General features: G+C 41.8%; 1 protein-coding gene across 1 annotated transcript in view; it reads left to right on the top strand.

Annotated features, from left to right (window-relative positions):
* CDH4 (cadherin 4) overlaps positions 1-19,343 on the top strand; it is a 618,635-nt gene that overhangs the window by 495,152 nt on the left and 104,140 nt on the right. Inside the window, exon 7 of the mRNA XM_014609533.3 lies at positions 13,397-13,569. Within this exon, the coding sequence (XP_014465019.1) occupies positions 13,397-13,569 (173 nt within the window). The remainder of the gene's footprint in view (positions 1-13,396; positions 13,570-19,343) is intronic.

The raw sequence follows: 19,343 nt of genomic DNA, 5'->3' as shown, positions 1-19,343 counted from the left end.
CGCAGAAAGGTGCAGAGGCTTGTTCAAAGGTGGTCCGATCTCCTTCTGGGTGAGAGGGCCTTAATGAACCCAAGAGGCCGATCAGGGTCCCAACAAACGCGCTCTCTGAGCTGTGTAAGTCACCCTGGGAATAAAACCTCGACAGGGATGCAGACCTCAGCTTCATGTATTTTTAATTAAGGTCTGTTGTTGTGAAGTGAGAGTCTGATCTCCTTCAGGTGAATAGTTCCTCATGCCGTGAATTTAGTCTGATTGAAATCAATGAAACTCATCCTTATGGAATAAGGTACCGTTCACAGTGACTCTAGGTGTCGTAACGTGGCTCTGGCGCAGCGTCGAAGCGTACAATAGATTGAATTATATCTCTTTTCCTTTTTTATGTGCTCTCAGGAATGCATTCTTCCTAGCTCTGTCAGGTTTATTTAGTCTAAGGTGGCGCCAGTGGACCATTTCGTTTTTAAAATGCGGGCCCTTCCAAACAAATGCAGAACATGAATAGTGATGTATGACTCTCTTTTACTGATGGGTCCAGCTTTTTACCCCTCCCTTCGTTGTCTTGATTTAATGTACCACTATTTGAAAGTGTATCTTAAAAGGCCATGTTTTACTGGTATTGAATAATGTTCTGCTTCTTTGAACTTTGCCTCTATAGGAAGAACACAGCTAAGATTTAAAAATGCAGCTGCAAGCGAGAGCCGAAATTCCCCCGGTCCCTCTGGCAGCCTTAATCAGCAAAGTTCTCATAACTGGAGAACTTTCCTTGCAAGCGCCGATAAAGCGGGATGGATACCACAGCTTCCTTTCTGAATGCAGTACATGATGCAGGAATGCTGTTGTCCTTTCAAAGCTGATTTCTGGTAACCAAGCCTTGTTAGCTGTAGTGGGCAATAGCAGAAAGTACTGCTTTCCCCCCGCTTGTGCTTCACCAATTACCACCTGACATGAACTTGTGCTACTGCATCATTACAGCGGTGCTTGTAGCAAGCCAAGATCATCCTGTGGGAGGAGAGCCAGGTGGAATATGATTTTCTAGTTCCTGAGACATTTTCCAATTTCAGTTCTTTCCCACTCAAATGCAGAACGAAAACCGAAAGGCATCAAAGTTCCCCTTGTGCAGATTCCTAGAAATATATATATTTGGGGGGATCCGTGTGTGTCCATAAAGTCAACTCTTTCGTTCCAGTTTCAAACCTTTCTATTCAACGCCATATTGCATTTTAGGAAGTTGAAGCCAAGGTGAAAAAGCAAAAAGTTCCTTTCTAAAAAAAAAAAGGGGGGGGGTGCAAAATTGCATGTTGACCTGTCTTGGAGCACACCGTTCTGCTTTGCTTGATTTTTTTTGTTAATGTAATTTCATCCAAGCTGGCACATCTCTGCAAAACACTTGGCTTTTAATAAATCAGCATTTTCTGGTGGAAAACCCTCCCTTGAGAAAATTGGTAACAAGGCATTTTAACCCACTGCTCCATCTCTCCTCGGGTGAAACCTTTGAACTCAGTGCCTCAATTCGGAATGGCTTCTGATAGCTCAAGATTTCACTCTGCTGCACCCCTGCTTGCTTCATTTAATTCGTTAAGACACTGTTAAGGCAAAGACCGGAGATGACACCAATTTCTTGCCCCTAAATGAAGTACCTGAGAGCAAGCAACCTCCAAAGGAAAGGAACATTACTAGTTGAAAATGTTGTAATTTAAAACTCACTGCCTTCCCCTAACTTCACACAACTCTGCTAGCATGGTTCTTGATACAAATATTACCTAAAAATTAAAGAGATGGGAGCAAAATCCACATGTGGCGAATTGAGTTAAAGAAATCTTATTAAAAAACCCCACTATTATATGTAATACCAGAGACTTTAAAACAGATTATTCTATTAATGTCTCACTTGTTTGTGTATTTGTTTTATTTCTATGTCAGCAGAGATTCCTTTAGAGATTAGCACCATGGACTAATGCACAAATGGGGCCAGATACTTGAGAGTCGTCTGAATATTAAGAATTTAAATCTTTAGCCTCAGTGATTTGAACAGAAAGCCAATTATGGGACTGAATTAGTTTTCAAATTAAACTGCAATTTAAGGCTTGTGAAATTAATCCTTTAAGGCACAGAGTTGCATTCGTAGGTAAATTCCTACAAGGAACCAAGATGCTGAATTCCTGGCTCTTCCCCTCTACTCACCTGATATTACAATTAATAAAGAGATGCTCAACATCCCGCCGGTTGTATTTTCAGGTGAATGGCGAGGGAGGGTATTGTCGAGTGGCAAAATTGTTGTAGCGAGGGAGGGAATGAAAACAGCGGTGAAGTCCTGGAGTCGTTGAATACAGCTCCCATTGGCATTTTAAAATACTGGCAGGAGAGGGATAAGCGAAAGCTGCTTCCATCCCATTTCAGTCTGAACCATTACCAGAGCACCTTGAAGTGAATCAATACAACGTTTCATCTATATTCATTTAAAAGTTAACTAAATAATAACACAAAATATTAATAGTAATTAATTTAGCTTGATATTCGTTTATGAGCTTGGAGGTAAAGTGATTGTATGACTCTGTATTTACTTACGGTCCTGAATCATGAAGCTATTCAAACATGAGCCTAATTCTTCATTAAGCTAATAGGATCGGGACATAATAAAATGCTTTGTTGAATGGACTTACATACATGCTAAAAAAATCAAGCGAGTCCATCAGTGCTTTGTCAGCTCAGGACCTTAGTAAATAAATTGCTATAAAAAGACGCCATAGTCTGGCATTCAAAACATTATGTAACTCTTTTAAGGCATTCTTAATAATTCAGTCGTGCAATATGGTGAGTATAACAAGAATGTGTATAAGTATTCCTATGTGGCCAGATACCTTAAATCAGCGATAAACTAAAGTACCTCTATTGATTTCAGTGGAATTAGGCTGATTTGCATCCACTGAGGCTCTAATTTTTAGGGGAAGAGCGATTTGGTCTTGATAAAGTATGTCCAAGTCTGATTGTACGGTGAGCATGCATATTTGTGATCCATATGTGGATAAATAGTCGTATGCAGAAATATGCTGAGGAAGTGTATGAAACACATTAGCATCTCCCTTGACTCTCAAAGTTGTAAGCTATTATTGCAGTGTTTAGGCAAAGTTGACTCGACTTCCTAAAAATCGCAAGCTGTTCCCAACAGCGAGACCTAAAATGGGTGAAATTTCAGGGTGAAACAGCAGAAAAAAGAACCTGCTGTTCTCCCCATGACTGTATTTATTCACATTTGTCACTATTTCCATTCAAGATCAAATGCCATGCAGTAGTATGAAAATAGTAGGCAATACAGTGAATTCTTGGAGATGGCTACCGTGCAGAAACGAGTGTTTTCCTATGTGTACTGTCTTCCTAATAGCACCAGAACCAAGAGAGCATAGAAACAGTAAAAGTATTATAGTCCTTAAAGGGATTTCATTGTAAAAAATCTCTTTTTGTTCTTACCAGAAGTTGATTCAACCAGTGGGTAGGAGTTTCAGTCTATCATGGCTTGAGTTTATCATACAGCCTATTGTACAGCTGACTATAACCTCCTTCTGTTGATTTTGTATAGACGTGGACTTCATCCTTGCATTTGGTAAGCTATTAAAAATAGCTTTGTCCAATCCACCTCTCTCCACCCACACATGGATATCCTCTTTTGGGGTCTTTTGTTCTCAAAGCACCATTTTGAGATCAGAAAACGCCGTTGGCAGTTGCTTTTCCATTTTGCATCAATTTGGGTAGTTTTGAAATCATTGATTTTCTTAACTTTCTGTATGGAAATAACCAGACCCAATCTCAATGCAATAAAATAAAATCCCATATCCAAGGCTGTTGATGTTTTCTCTTCCAATGGAAATGGTAAGCCTCATATAAAACAAAATAAAACTGGCTGAATTAATCTTCTGAGACGGCTGTGGAAGTGAATTATAACAGTGCAATAGTCCATGCACTGCTCTCTTTTACCAAGCAACCACAAATAATATACTGCAAAACATTTGGGGAAAATCTAATAAAGGCATGTTATTCAAAAGAAGAGAGGGAAAATTGATGGCAGTGAAAAACTGTGGATGTTCATGCTAACCAGAATAAATGAGTTTTTTATTCATCCTTTACCAAGATGCAAGTAGCAAAAAAATAATCAAGAGTCTGGTGTTGTATCCCTTCAGTCGCACATGCTCACGTTGCGTGCACGCACGTATAAACTGACTGTGGAGCTGTAGCATACCGTACAAAAACCTTGGGCACAGTTCACATAGTGCATCATTGTAGACTACAGACCAAATTCTCTGATGGCCTTAATTTCATTAAGTGAACTTTGGCTCTGTCCACGCTCCTATCATCATCCAGTCTTGCAAGGCTACAGCAAATGCAAATATCTTCTAGTAAAATTCGCAGCACAGCATTTCCCAAAAAGAAGTCTCTGGGCAACACGACCTGTGGTGGGACGGGCTTCTGTTGCTGATATTCCCGAGCAGTGTATTCCCCTGATGCATTCTTCCAGTTCTCAGTCTGGTTGAATATTAAGTACTCTCCACTGTACATTCTGCTTCTTCAGCTGCATTAATGGCCCGTCTGCCTTAGTTCAACTCTGCAGCAAAATCTTTGAAGTTTAAACTTTAGTGCTGTTTTACTCTATTATGGAAGTTATGAAACCATATTATAATTGCATAGACCTCTCCTTTCTCAGTGAAAATTCCAGATGCAGGCTGAGCATATATTAAAGCCCAGATTTTGTGTAGAGATGTCTGCCTGATTTCACTATTGTATGCGTATTTGCCTATGTAAATGAATTCTTACTTTCTTATGCGTTGTGGTTGCTTGCAGTTCTGAAAATCTTAAGTTACTCTCATTTCACTTTGTGCGTTTGTTGGGAGTGCCTGGCTATAATACGGCCTCCTAAGTTCAGCTGAGGTTCATCTATTCATGCAACCCGTCTTACATGTTCTGACAACACATTTTGGCCTGTCGTGGTAGTTTTTTCTTCTTGGATTTTTTTTTGCCTTTCTGCAGCTTTTTCAGTCTCGTCAGGTAGCAGATTACTTGACTAAACCACACAAAAGTTGACCTGAAATCTGGACATACCCCTGTGCTATTTGTGCTCTGTGCATCCATTCACTTTCTTTCCTAAGTTGTTAATTTTGTTTTAAACAATAGAGAATGTATCACTTCTGTTCCAGATGGCAGCACCCCCTTCAACTTATTCAATCATCTCTAGATCCACTTGTTCTCTTTATTCTCGTTAGGTTGTCTCTTCATGCCTTGTTTGAGGTTGAGAATCTGATGTCTCCACTAATTAGGGAGTGACATCCTTTATGAATTAGGTTAGCTGCTTGAAAGGTCAAAATTTGCCATTAATTACAAAAAATAATGGTGGAAGAGAATGCCAGGAGCTATCAGCTACTCCCCGTGGAACATCCTGTAATGGGAAAGCGCTGGTTTTACTTTACTTTTCTGTCTACAGGATGTAGCATACAGCTTAGTTTAAACATATTTGCAATGTATTAGGTCTGCAATAGGAATTCCAGCATTTATTTTATCTTGATGCCTTGCGCGTCTTCCGATATAGTTTGATGATCCTATTACATGATTCTGGCGGGCCTGATTCTCACTTCTCATTTGAGACCAATAACAGCGAGACTATAAAAGGGCTTTTTCATCTGTTTAACACATTTTTTAACTTGGAGATGCCAGGCTGCATAGCGGGGTGCTTTTGTCTTTGACACTACAGTAGTTTTCTCCATGCTGTCCTCATGTTCATATCTCCTAAATTGCCTCTGCTATCATCCTCACTACTTGTGCTTTCAGTAATGACAGCTCTGCCTATTCATCATTTATTATATTGATTATCCAGACAATACCGCATTGATTTTAAAGTAGTTATTCTGTTTAAATGTCTTTCTGGCCTTGCCCTCTCTTCTTTGACTGAAATGCTGTGTTTGTTTTTCCCTTCTCGCTTTCACAGGGTCTCTCCTTGCACTGATATCTGTGTCTTAAAACTCTGAAAGATCAGGATTGTAGATTTTGGCTCTCTAGCTTTGGCTGACAAAAACCACAGGATGAAATCTGAGCCCCACTGGTATCAATAGCAATGCTTCCCTCACTTTCTCAGAAGGCCAGGATTTTATCCAAGAAGATACATAAATCCTATGGGTTTCTAGGTCAAAATATGATGTTTTATTTATTCACGACCCCTCTAATTCTAGATTCATGTTCTGATCTGTCATGTTGTGATCTGTGGCAATAATGTCTTGTGCCTGGGTTACTAAACCGGGTCTCAGGAGCCCAGGTTTCTCTCCCAGCACTGCCTCTGCCTACTCAATGACCGTTCATGAGTTACTCCATCCCTCTGTGCCCCAATTTCTCCACAGCTACGATGGAGATAATGATACTCATCTCTTTTGTATGGGATTAACTGATAGAAAACATCTATAGCAGAGGAAGGCTTTACTTGTTGTTATATCTGTTGCATATGTAGAGGGTGGTTCCTAGGCTCTACCACGCTTTGTGAACTCCCTCATTTTTGGTATATCAAATATACATGGGTACAGCCCGTTCACACAACCCATAGTCAGGCCTTACAGATTTCAAACGTAAAAGTTTATCATCAAAAATGACAAGCCCCAAAACATGATTTCCCCGAGAATAACCTTGTCTGATTGCTGTTATTCTCTCGATGCTTAGAAATAACCTGCCTGCCAAAACCCAGTATCCCCGGGCTAGATTCTCAGCTCATGTAAATCCATATGGATTCATTGACTCTGCGCATGTGTGCAGTGATGGATGAAAATCATGGTCTGATCTTGCAAATGGCCATGAGTTTGAGATGAGCAAATTCTCAGCAAGACATTTGGAAAGCAAGACGGCTGCTGCTTTCACACTTCCACTGAAACACGGAAACCAACAGGGAGCCCAAAGTTAGAGCGCAGCGTTCATACAGATCCATCATTTAGAAACCAGCCCAAAAGACTATCTGGTGCTTACTAATGATGGTCTGGACCAGCCTACACGATGAAATTGTAAGAGGGTGACTGCCTTCAGTGTTGAAGCAATATTCAGAGGTTAATATTGAAGTAAAAAGAGGAGTATGTGTATTAATGCAGTATTCAGAGGAGCTAGGCTGTGACCATTTGCACTGAAGTATAGACCTGGCCATATCAACTCTCAGCAAGGTAGCTCAGATATTTCAAGCAGTCTAGCCACAACAACAGGGGTTCAGGGTAATTTACCCTGATAAGAAAGAAAAGTTTAAAGCTGGCTCAGGTATCTCTGTCCTACTTTGTAACAAGCCATTTGGGATCCCATTGCGCTTGCTATTGTACAAATTCAGGGCCAGATTGTGTTCACCTTCCTGTGAGAAAGCTCTCCTTTGAATGAATAAGATGCTGTTCATCATAAGTAAAGGATCTGGGAACGTGGCCCAAGCAGTTGTTATTGAGATCCTGCTTTGAATTATAAGTTGGCGTTTTGGGGGAAATGTAGCACATTTTATGTTGCTTTTAAGAATATAGACTTTCCTGCATCAAATTGCTCTGTTCTCTACACAATTGTCAGCATATTAACTGTTAGCTACATGCAGTTTGCAATCTGGGGAAAAAAAAAAAAAACAGGAGGAAGGGGAGGTTTCCATTAGTTCAAAGCCATTATTAACTTGGGTTAATGAAGATCTAATGTAATATGATCATCACTACATGTCTGCACATAATGATTCAATCCTTTTCTATGGGGGGATGATTTAATTAAGTATCTTGTAGGTCAAAATTAGACTGGAAGGTTAACCAACCTTTAATGATTCTGCAACATTACCAGCCATTTAAAAACATAAATTGTAAGACACAGCTCAATAAAGAATTAGTATCAACACTGAAAACTGCATGAAGTTCTAGCTTGTCTGTTTGTATCGCAGATAAAGGATTTTTCCCCCCATTGATATGAGGCAGAGATGGCAGCGCGGAAGGTTTACTGGGGTTCTTTTCGCCTCTTGATGAGCTCATTCTCTCTTTCTTTTAACATGCATTAAGTCTAACTAATGAACATCAATCCTGTTTTTACCCATCTTAGGGGGGGGGAAGTTAATTATAATGCAATTGTAACAATCAAGCTTAAGGAACCACATTTACAAGGAGTTTTGGAAAGCAACTGTGCACAGGTTTTTGTTTTCACAATGCTGTCTCTTAGCACCGTGAAAACCTGGTTTTTACTGCACAGCGAGGAGGTTGTTTGGATGTAGCTGAGACCAGAGGTTGAAAACAATGGGTTGGTCCAGATGTAAATGGATGTAGCATTTCTCCTGCAGTTCTCTGTAAGCAGTAGCGGCTGAGCTAAGAAGAGCCCACCTTGACTTGGGGCATCCCAAGCCAAAAATTCATGGAGCTGAAAGTTTATGGCCATGTCGCTCAGGGATTGAGCGCTTAGCTTTTTTATTTTTATTTTACTTATCATATACTCATATTTGATCTGAAAGTCGCAGAGATACAAAGGGCCTCCCCAAGCTATTGTTACATAGTGCAGGACTGTACTGGACAGTGACCATCTCATTTCCAAATTGAACACATTTCAAAACCTGGCTTAGAGTAAAGACTGGATTTTTAAGAATCTCTTTTTCCCCAGCTCCCACTCCTCCAGCCATAAGAGTTGCATAAGTCTTGCACTTAATGATTTCATTAGGGCTCCTCCTAATACAGTGCACATCCCATGGAAAGCCTGATTAGTCCAAAGGGAGGATTTTCAAGAAACGATGCCCTCAGTCTCAGAGAGACATGCAGACATCCTTTCCCCGTGCTGTCTCATAGCGCTAACCTTCATCAGGTTGAAACAAAAATGTATCCCCTGACAAAAGTCATGTCCAGCAGACTGCAGTCTTTGAGAAATGAAATGGATGTACTGTGAGGTTCATGGCGTTTTCCCTTGTCATGGCAGATAGGCTTTGCCATGTCAATCATTAATTTTAACTTGGGTGATATATGAACTTGGCACATTAGTTAATGAAGAGCTAAGGTACAGGAAGCTTGTCACTGCTCTCTGTGCGCGATAATTCAGTCACTTTCTTGGAAGCGCCGTTCAACACGCAACTTATTTGGTTTAATATTGACATGATTTACTAAGATGTGTATTTTATTTAATATATGAGGTACCTGATTTTAGTGAGTAGGTCAGGTGTAATGAAAATATATCAAACGTGCCTTTTTGGATGATGGGTTTCTTAAGTGACACATCACATGGGTTTGGCCAGTCAGTCGCCTGTGCTCCCTCAGTTCACGTGTTCATTTGAATGAAGTACAGTGTGTACAGTGTGTTAGTACACCACCCTTTCAAATCCAAAAATTAAACTTGTTTCTGCCAGGCTTTGAATGCGAGAGGGCAAAGTAGTATGAATACATATTGGAAACTCATGACAGCTTCTAATCCTAAAGATGGGAATGGTGTTTGATCATTTCACTGTAGTCCCAGTTTGTATATGGCTAAGAGCACCTTGGAATGGCAGAGAGGAGATGCATGGGGAGTCTTGTTGACCTCAATGAATATCCTCAAGCAAGCAAAGTCTATGCAGTTTGCCACTACATATTTACCTGGATGCTGTAATGCTGAGCTCCATAGAAATGTCTTCCAGCTAGAACTGTATGAAAAAGGATTCCCACTCAGGATTTGGGAGACCTGATAATCAAATGGACAGTAGCAGATTGTCACCGAAAAGTATAGTATGGTAGAATTAACATAGCAGATAGAAGATGGATGATAAATCTGTTAATGGCTGTTGAACAAAATGCTTGGAGATGCTTCCTCTGGCTTCTCTAAACTGATAATGGGATGCCAGGGAGGGTAATGAATAGGGGGCAGATCACTCTAGATATATCTAAATCATCCACCCCTGCCACAATCAGAGACAGAGCTAGATAGACCATTGGTCTGACCACGTATGGCACTTCTTATGTTCATATGTAAAACATTAGATGGGATTGTACATCTAACTTGCTCTGCCTAGACATATGTAATATGTGTGTGCATGCGTCTTCATGGCATTCATTTTAGCCTGCTGCATTTTTACGGTGTATAGTCCTTTTAAGCTTAATACTCTGATACCTTGAGAAGACAGATGACCAACCAGAGATACATCTTGCTTAAGATGGGGTAAATCTATACAATACCTAATGCAGAATGCACACAGCAAGGGTAAGGTTGTACGTTGTCCCTTAATACAATGCTTCCCTGGGCATGGGACATAGTCTGGGTACTAGAGCAGATCTCCTAGGGCTGCTACTCTTGTTCTACATAGGTTAGAAATATGTGAGCAGATGAAGGGAGTGGGCATGTGGGCTACCTGCATCCATACATCAGGCAATACAGCAGAAGTAGTTTGCTGCTGGTTGGTAGCACAAGTCTATCAGATCACTTCCCTCTTGGAGCAAAGCAGGGGATCAGGGAGAGGAGTGCCACTTTCTCAGCATCCCTAATACCCACCGTCCTCTTTCCCTGGAATGGCGCAGCTACACATCATCCCCTACACAGAACCACTTGTTAAGTTACAATCTAGTAATTAATGTCAAGTTCTCCAAGCTTTTTCTTCCTGCTAGGTTGGATTTCATAATGGAAAATTATAATATTCACACATGAGAATCAGAGCAGATTGCAGCAGGAAACACAGCTCCCTGACACTTGGTTCACAACTTGAGAGGCATTTAACCAGTCTCTAGGGGGGTGTGGATTCAAGATAATCGAAATAAAGAAGTGTCGTAGGACTGAAACACTAGTATTATTATTTTAGTGATCAAAGTGCGGTGCAAAGGGAAGCCAGAATAAGGGCAAAGGAAGCCATTGGGGCCCAGCCCTACAAGGACTAACCCCCAACTTACTCCTCCTTCAGAAGGATAATCTTGGGAGATCAAAAAATTGTTCTCATGAGTAAGGCTTTTACTCACTTTGTGAATTCTCCCATCTGGGCATCTCATGTATTCAAAAGGATCTTTTTTTGCTATCTAACTGCAGCTTTTCTTTCTCAGTTATTAGGTTTTCTTACATTAAAAACTAAGTGATAAAATGGAGCCAACTATTTTGGAGATGTCTGAATACAGGGTATATACTTCCTAATGTAGGTTTTCTTTTCTCTTTCTTTTCTGTTTTCATTACCCACGTATTTCGCTGTTCTGTTCTGGGACATTTTCTCCATGCGGTGCATGGAGATAACATACCATAAACTCCAAATCAATTGTCTGCTCATTCAACATATTTCCTATTTCATTTTTTCTCTGTAACAGTATTTATCTAAGGGGTGGCTTCTTTATTTGTATCAGTTTTCTCATCATAACTGTTTTTGCCGGGGAAGAAAAGCAATGCTGAAAGAGAAAGGAGAACAATTTATAGCTTCTGTGACCTTGCTTCAAGTCAGTGACCCTTCCCGCAATCAAAGCTGAAGTGTTAAGGATGTTGAATCATTTGTTTTTTGTTTCACAATGGGAATGAGGATTATTGCTGAAGAATAGGATTTGCATTCGTCATAGGAATTTGCCGCAAACTTTTTAAAAGCAACCTGGAATTTTTTTTACTGGAAAATCTCAGGTGTGTCGCACCACCGGGAATATACAGAGCCGTGTTGTGTAAGAGGCGCTCCATGTGAGCGCGTACAAGCATATGGGCTTCCCAAACGTGAGAAGGGGCAGTGAGGTGAGCAGCATGTGGCAGTGGCCAGCATGGACGCTTGCAGCCACTGGTGGAGTGGAAAAGTGGTACCGCCACTTGAGGAGCGACTGAGTTGCCCATTCGGCCTTGGTCAGGCACAATCCCTGCTGAGCCGCGTTGGCCCCTCTGCCTGGATCAGTCCCGGTCTGCCATAATCTACCCCAAACTGAACATGACTTTCAAATGAGCAATGCAAAAGCAATGCCCTACCATTTTTCTATCGATGCTCTTGTTTTTTCTGCCACCAGTAAACTTGATCCATCCCTGATTTCAGTGTCTCTTTTTGTTTCCCCTTCCTCCCATCCATTCTTTAGCATTGGCATCTGTATAGTCTTGCAGATGATTACTGTAAGCAGTATGCGTCCATCTTTTCAGTCATGCGTTCCTACCAGCAATAACAAATGAAAAGCTGGGCCCTGTCGGCTCTAAGGGACACAAGACCAGGCAGCTGCAGGAGACCATCCAATCAAGCAACATCTTCTACCATCATAATGATAATTTCCCACTTTAACAGAACACCCTGCTGCCAAACTCCGGTGATAATGAGCCTGTCATTGCGCTCCCTACAGTATCTAGAAAGTAGGGGGGTTTTTTTGCAAAGCAAATGAAGAAGCTGATGATTAACAAGAAACAAACCAAAGATTCACTCCATTGCTGGCCACACATACCAAATCATTGATTTTCTTTCCTGCTGGGCAGCAGCTGTTTCGTTCACTTTGCAGAAACGTCTTTTTTTCTGCTTGAAAACGGGGTAGGGGCTGCCGCAATGGGCTACACAATTGCAGGAGTTGGAGGCAGCAAACAATGGCAAGGACCAATGCATGATGCACTTGAGGTGAGCATGGCAGCGGTGCTCTCAGAGAGATGTCGCCTTTGTCCCAGAATAGAAAAGTCCTGGGGTTGGCATGTATACACATCACCCTTCCAGTAAGGGTTTAGTCGCAGGGGCAATTATTTTGGGTGGAGGGCTGCTTACTGAGTTTTGGCACGCCATCGAGGGCCAAATGACAGGCAGCCAGGGGCAGATTAATATTAATTATCTAATTTTTTTAAGGGCCTCATGGGCCGGATAGAATGGCCTGGCGGGCCGCATTTTGCCCACCCCTGGTTTAGTGACCACCCAAATCCACGGCCATGTTTCTACCATCGATTTAACAATGCAATCCCAGGACAACTGTTCAGATGCACTTGATAATCTTCCAGGCCAAACCGTTACCACTTCTTATCTCACAAACCTTTTCAGGATTTGTCTCAGGACAGTGAACGTTGACATCCAAACAATTGTACTTTATCCCAGGAGAAATGCAATGCCTGTTTATACTCTAAGAGGCCTTAGTCCGGTAAACTCTAGAAGTGCCCTCCGTATCAAAGTAACTGGGCTGATTGTTAGGTAAAAAAAAAAGTTTTGGGGAAAGATATAGTAAAATGCAGAAGACACCTGTTACCTGAGAAATTAGACATTGTAGAAATAATCATACAACATATTAGCTGGAAAGGTCCTTGAGAAGTCATCTAGTCTATTATAAATGAATTATCCTGACAGATCATCCAATCCAAACAGGGCATAGTGTTTTCACAGTGGGCTTCTTGGCTAGCAAGGTATATTTGAAATGGGATATCTTATTTATAACCTTTCAGAGTGAAGTGCATATCTCCACATCATGATCAGTATATTCTAAATCCACTGAAATGTCACTGAGATTTTGTTTTCTCTTGTTTCAAGGTACCTATGTGATGACAGTGACTGCAAACGATGCAGATGATAGTACTACAGCCAATGGGATGGTGAGATACCGAATTGTAACTCAAACCCCACAGAGTCCATCGCAGAATATGTTTACCATTAACAGTGAAACGGGAGACATTGTCACAGTGGCTGCTGGACTGGACAGAGAGGTGAGACTCAAGACGATAGTAGCTGGTTTTGATTGTCAGTGGTTTGCTCGAGTATAAAGGCCAGACTCCATTTCACACCTAAATGGGCCAGAAGTCTGGAGCGATTTGTGTTCAGGGCTCTTCTGGATATTATATTCAGAGCTGGATGTGAACTTCCGCAAAGTTTAGAGGCACGTGCACACGGTTCAGGTTTGGTCCAGTATTTGTCCTAATCATAAGCAGTCTGTAAAATTATTGTTTTGGCGTTTTGATGAAAGGCTGCCTCTGGATAACTTAAGACTATAATTAAAGCCCTAGAAAATACCTGTAGGGAGCAGTCCCCCGCTGGTCAAGGAACAGACGGATCTTGAACTTCTGTAAATCTTACAGTGTATTCTTTGTACACAATTACAGCGCCCTTGTCAAAAAATCTCAGTATTTCATTAAAGCACCCTCGTGCCAGTTCTCACACACCGCTTTCTTCTTGGACATTATATGACACCCACCCTACTGTGTGTCGGTCTAGCTCTCTCTTGCTGATGACTCTGCGTGGATAAAATTAGGAAGCTGTGAGTTTCAAGAAATGTTGGGGCATGTTTTGGTTTTTGCAAAGCCCCTTGGTTCCTGATACGTTTCCTTTCTGCTATTTTACACTGTACAGTTCCTTCAGATGGGAAAAAAATGTATATATTTTAAGTCATGAAACTGTAGTTCACCTTCTCAGATTAGCTGCAATGATTCTCAGAGCCCCAGTGCATCAGGAGATGTTTTACTGAGGGCAGTCTAAATGTAGACTTTCAAACCCCATGCATAAAAAAACCCAGTCAGATTGGCATAACTGGTAGGGTATCTTGTTTCAAATTTGACTCAAATCCAAGTCATCTGAATTAGCCTGGGAAGTGAAGTTTTCTATCCCCAGGATCAAATCTGATTGGCTCAGAGTGAAGGAAGGACTTATATCATGATTGTTTTTTCCTGGTGATGAGTTAGAATAAGCACCCGTCCATATTCAAACACTTCAGTCTTATTTGCTGAAGTCACAAATGATCAGCAGTGCTGGTTAACTGTGATAGCCCAGTAATAATACAGCAAACACTGAGAAGAAAACAGAACCCCAGCTTCAATGATAAAATGAACCATAGTGCTTGTGGTCTTCCCAGCATTAAGTGCAGGCTGCCGTGCTCCGGAGGGAAATTATTGCAAGGCAGTCTTTTTTTAATGGTGCTGAGCCCACTAGATTGATAACCGCTGCCTTCCAAAGATTAGTTAAATATTATTTCTCATTCCTTATCTGTGAGTGAAACCAAATGGGTGCGAGAGCACATACAAAGGGTTGGTGGGTGGACTCGCTGTCTGAGATGCTGCAATTGGAGGGGCGTGAGGGTGCGCAGGTTTCATGTCAGAGTGTATCTCTTCGGTGTCAATCACGGCAGGCTGCCTTTGCTGTGTGTCAAGGCCTCCGGTTCCAAAGCCGGCTGATAGACACTTTTGTTTCTGCCGGTTGCATTCAGACACCTCGGGCTCCTTTTTGCTTCCAGGCAGCACACGGCCTAAGGGTACCAGGCTGCTTCGACACATTTCCATTCAGCCTGGAAGCTGGAATCCTAAACACAGCCGGCGAGCAGGAGGAAGGTGGCCACTGGTAAATACAGGGAACTGGATGAAAAAAAATTGACAGCAGGCAGAAGAGAGCCTGGTGGCATTTAAAAGACTTGGAATAGAAACCAGGGGTGCCCGATGGAGCTGGCACAGACTACGGACTTGCTCAGGGCATAATCTCAGCTAGAGCTGACCCCGAGGGAGAAAGCTCTGTGAAACAGCTATCTGAAGAGGAGGGCAGATGAAAGAAGAGCTTGCAAGAGATTGGATGGGGAGACAGGAAAAAGGAATTAAAAAAAAAAAGGAAAAGGCATTACCTCTTGCTTCTTCCCCAGTCAGAAAGTTGTAGGCAACTTTGCAAACATGAAAAGGGGCAGACCTGACCTTTCCTTGCTTTGCTTATTTATAAAACCCAAAACTTACCTGAATATTAAGCAGATAGATTATGCTGGACAGTGCTGAAGCTGCAGTCCACTTGTCATAGAAGAACAGACATAGGCAACGTAGTCCTCCAAGAACTGACAGGACAACCTCTGACTGCCCAAGGCTTTATGCCACTGACTACCCAAAGCTTTATACCTCTGACTACCCAAAGCTTTATTCCACAACAGGGCCCAGTAGAAATCAGCAGCAAGGCCATTTTCCATGGATGTCAATAGAGCGAGGACTTTGCTCTACGTCCTGCAGAATACAGAAAGGGTCTAGACCTTCCTCATTTTCATTGCAACAGGGGCAGTGGGGAGGGGAGAGACAAAGGATGTCATCACCTCAAATCAACTGAAAAACTATGCAGGCATTTTGTGCTCCCTTTCCCGGTGCTTTAGTTCTAAGAAATTACGGTGCAGAGGCAATGAACATGTGGAAACACTTTATTAATTGCCCCACAACTGTGTTCCAGGTGAGAAGATGGTAAATTCAAGCTGCCGAGTTGCAGGTATACCACCAGGCCTACCCTCATACGATGGCATGTGGTTCTTTTATGCTGCTTCCCTGCATTTTCTTGGAATTAAAGTGAAGATTTTTTTTTCTAGTAACATAAAATCTTATTAAATCTAAATTGAACACTGTAGTTTGCAAGTTTACTAACCGTACTGCAAGTTTTGGCTGAAGTCTCGAATAGAAAGCCTCTTGAGGGCCTCAAGTGAGTTTTGCTGCTGAGGTTTGTTCATTAAGAGAAGGAGCCAAATTGCAGCAGCAGTTTGAATGCAGATGGGATCTGAATGAAAATGTTAACACATCTGACCCGTTCAAGTGAAGCTACTGCAACCAAGATATATTCCCCGGGTACAGACTATTTTCTCGGATGTTTATCGACTTGTCACACTGCGCCCGTGACATTGGGCTGCTAGGCTGTGTTGATACAGGGCCTGATTCTTCTTTACACTGAGACCCTTTTACACTGGTCCAACAATAAAAAGAGGCCTTTCAGTGGCTGTAGATTTAACTACCAGAGCCTTAATATCAATGAGAAAACAGGACCGTATCGTACGTCCAACATTACACCTTGCACTGGATAAAGCAATTATATCTGAATGGTAAATGCAAGAGAAAAAGACGATGTAGCTAGTTGCTGGATGCTCCTTGCGGTATATTTACTAGTGCTTTCTCAGAATCATCATTTAAATATTGACCACGGACTGATTTTACAGCAATATGCATATAAGTCAATTAAATGTATCGAGTCTCCAGTAAATGATTGGGTTTACAGCTCAGGGTTTGTCCTGTGCAGTGTTTCAGATGACCGTGAAGATGAAAAAAAACACAAGAAATCCCTTCTAAGAAGTTCTGGTAATTTATAGAAATGTAGAAACTCTGATTTCTCACAAACTGAGGAGGAAATTAAAAACTCAGCCTCTGAAATTGTTCTAGTCTTCCTAAATGTGTCTGACATTGAAGATAGCAAAATGAAAAGCCAAGGTATTAAAATATTGATGGCTTTAAAGTTATCTTACCTGGTTCCCATTAATCTGGATGTAAATATGGTTACAAAGCTGTGTGTCCATTCACTCATTATGCCTGTGTTTAATTGAATGGATCCCCAAGGAAGATAAAGATAATTGGACTGCACTTCATAAAAATTATTAAAGGAGGACAGTTTAGCAACAGTCTGATTTAAGCTCCTGTCTGCATAAGGGTGAAAAATGCCAAAGGTGGAACAAAAGAGTCTCTCTCCTATTGAACTAATAGGGAGAAATGATAGGGTTTCAGAATGTAAAGAACTAGATCGTCAGAGCCACATTGAAATAGCAAGGCTAGCGTGAAAAGGTTAAAATCAAATACTTGCTCTGAAGCAGACAAAAGTCAAGCAGATGTAAGAGGATTGGTGGTGAATGTATTACGAGTGGGGGGAAAATCAGACAGTGATTGGAGCATGGGATATATGGATTAGCAAGAAAGGCCATAAACCTAAGAGATGGACAGGTTATAACAAAGCTCTGGGGGAAAAGTCAGGCTATTTTATTTGGTTTTAAGCAGGCTGCTGCACAGCTAGGTTGCACTAGGCATGGCTAGTCTCCAATTGCAAGTCATTCTAGCTGCTTAATTTGATTGCGTTCCCATCCTCGTTGTTCTCCGTTGCTTTGTACCACCCAAGTATGTCGCAGAGACAAAGGGGTGAGTGCCTTGCAGCCCTCCTCCCTCCCCCCACGGGAACGTGCCTAGACCCACACTGTGCTGGTACCACCAACTCCCTAAGGCTCGGCACATCCACCAGCTGCGGATCAAACCCAGACCGTCAATCTGAAGGCAAGCGTGCCAGCCAATGAGCTCTTGGTGCAGTAATTCAACTCCATCAGATACATTGATTTCTCTTGTGGCAAGATATCTGTCTCAGCAGCACAGTAAACCATTCTCGGGTCTACAGCATAGGCAATATCATCCTCTGAAGAGCTTCTGCTAAATATTTTATGAACAAGGACTTTGAGCATATATATAAAAAAAAAAAAAGAAGAAGAGAAAAGGAACTGGCTGATTCCACACACTGCTGGCAGACCAATAAACGTCGAGACATCTCAAATGTCATCCAGGCTTATTTGAGATAATAAGCATTTCGACTCTGTGATTCTTGTAGCGAAGTGCTGCTTACTTTTTTGAAATCTCCTTTAGAACAAGGTCTTTTCCAGCACATTCATCTCATGTTTAAAACTAAATAAATAAGAAAGTCAGGAGCTGTAAAGTGGCTTTTTCGAATTGCTCTGTGTTTCTATTTTTTTTTAAAGTGATTGGAGCTATGCTACTGCAAATGCTTTTAAAAATACATGAAATCCAATTCTGTGATTACCACACTTCACTTTCTGAAAACATGATGTTGCAAGTCTTTTTCTCAGCCAAGTGAAAGATAAAAGGGAATGCCTACCAACAACTATGCTAATGGCTTATTTATTTATGAATGAAATGGCAGGATTGGAAAGGGATGGCGGGGAGGAAAGAGTCCTTTGATTGCTTGGAAGATGTTTTCATAGATTTCGTAGACATCGGGGTTGGAAGGGACTTTGCAAGATCATCGGGTCCAGCCTGCAGCCCCAAAAGGCAGGAAATCAGTTGGGGTCAGGTGACCCCAACAAGACAGTCATCCAAATGCATCTTGAACGTGTCCAGAGTAGGTGCTTGCACCACTTCTAGCGGGGAGTCTATTCCAAACTCTGGAGACTCAGACGGTAAAGAAGTGCTTCCTTATGTCCAATCTAAAACGGCCTTCCAGCAATTCGTGTCCATCAGACCTTGTTTTTCCTTAGGGTGCCCTGGTGAACAGACGTTCTCCCAGATCCTGGTGCACACCCCAATATACTTACAGGCTGCCACCAAGTCCCGCCTAAGCCTATGCTTTTGCAAGCTGAAGAGTCCCATGCCTCTCAGCCTCTCCTCACAAGGCCTGCTCTCTCGACCTTGACCTCTCTTGACCATATTGTTGATCTCTTCCAAATGCATGCCTTTGTTGAAACCAGAATTCGCCAGGAGAAAAGCACTTTGCAATGCATTATTGAAAAAAATAACGTTGCTGCTTTCTTCCCATGAGTTACATAGCCCAAATGCCATGGTTTGGTTTTGCCTCGAGTAGTAGCAATCCAGAGCGCTGGGGTGTCAATGCTGACAGCAGTTGTCTTCAGGTACCCGATGGAGCCATTTCATTAGAAACCAATTGGTTGCTGTGTTGTAGAGTTATTGGACAGATTGGATAGCAGAGCATAGATCAGAGA

Source organism: Alligator mississippiensis, chromosome 9 (assembly GCF_030867095.1).
Source record: "Alligator mississippiensis isolate rAllMis1 chromosome 9, rAllMis1, whole genome shotgun sequence".
In the NCBI taxonomy this organism is placed as follows: Eukaryota; Metazoa; Chordata; order Crocodylia; family Alligatoridae; genus Alligator; species Alligator mississippiensis.
The sequence above is the reverse complement of the archived record's forward strand: the minus strand, read 5'-3'. Positions and strand labels throughout refer to the sequence as shown.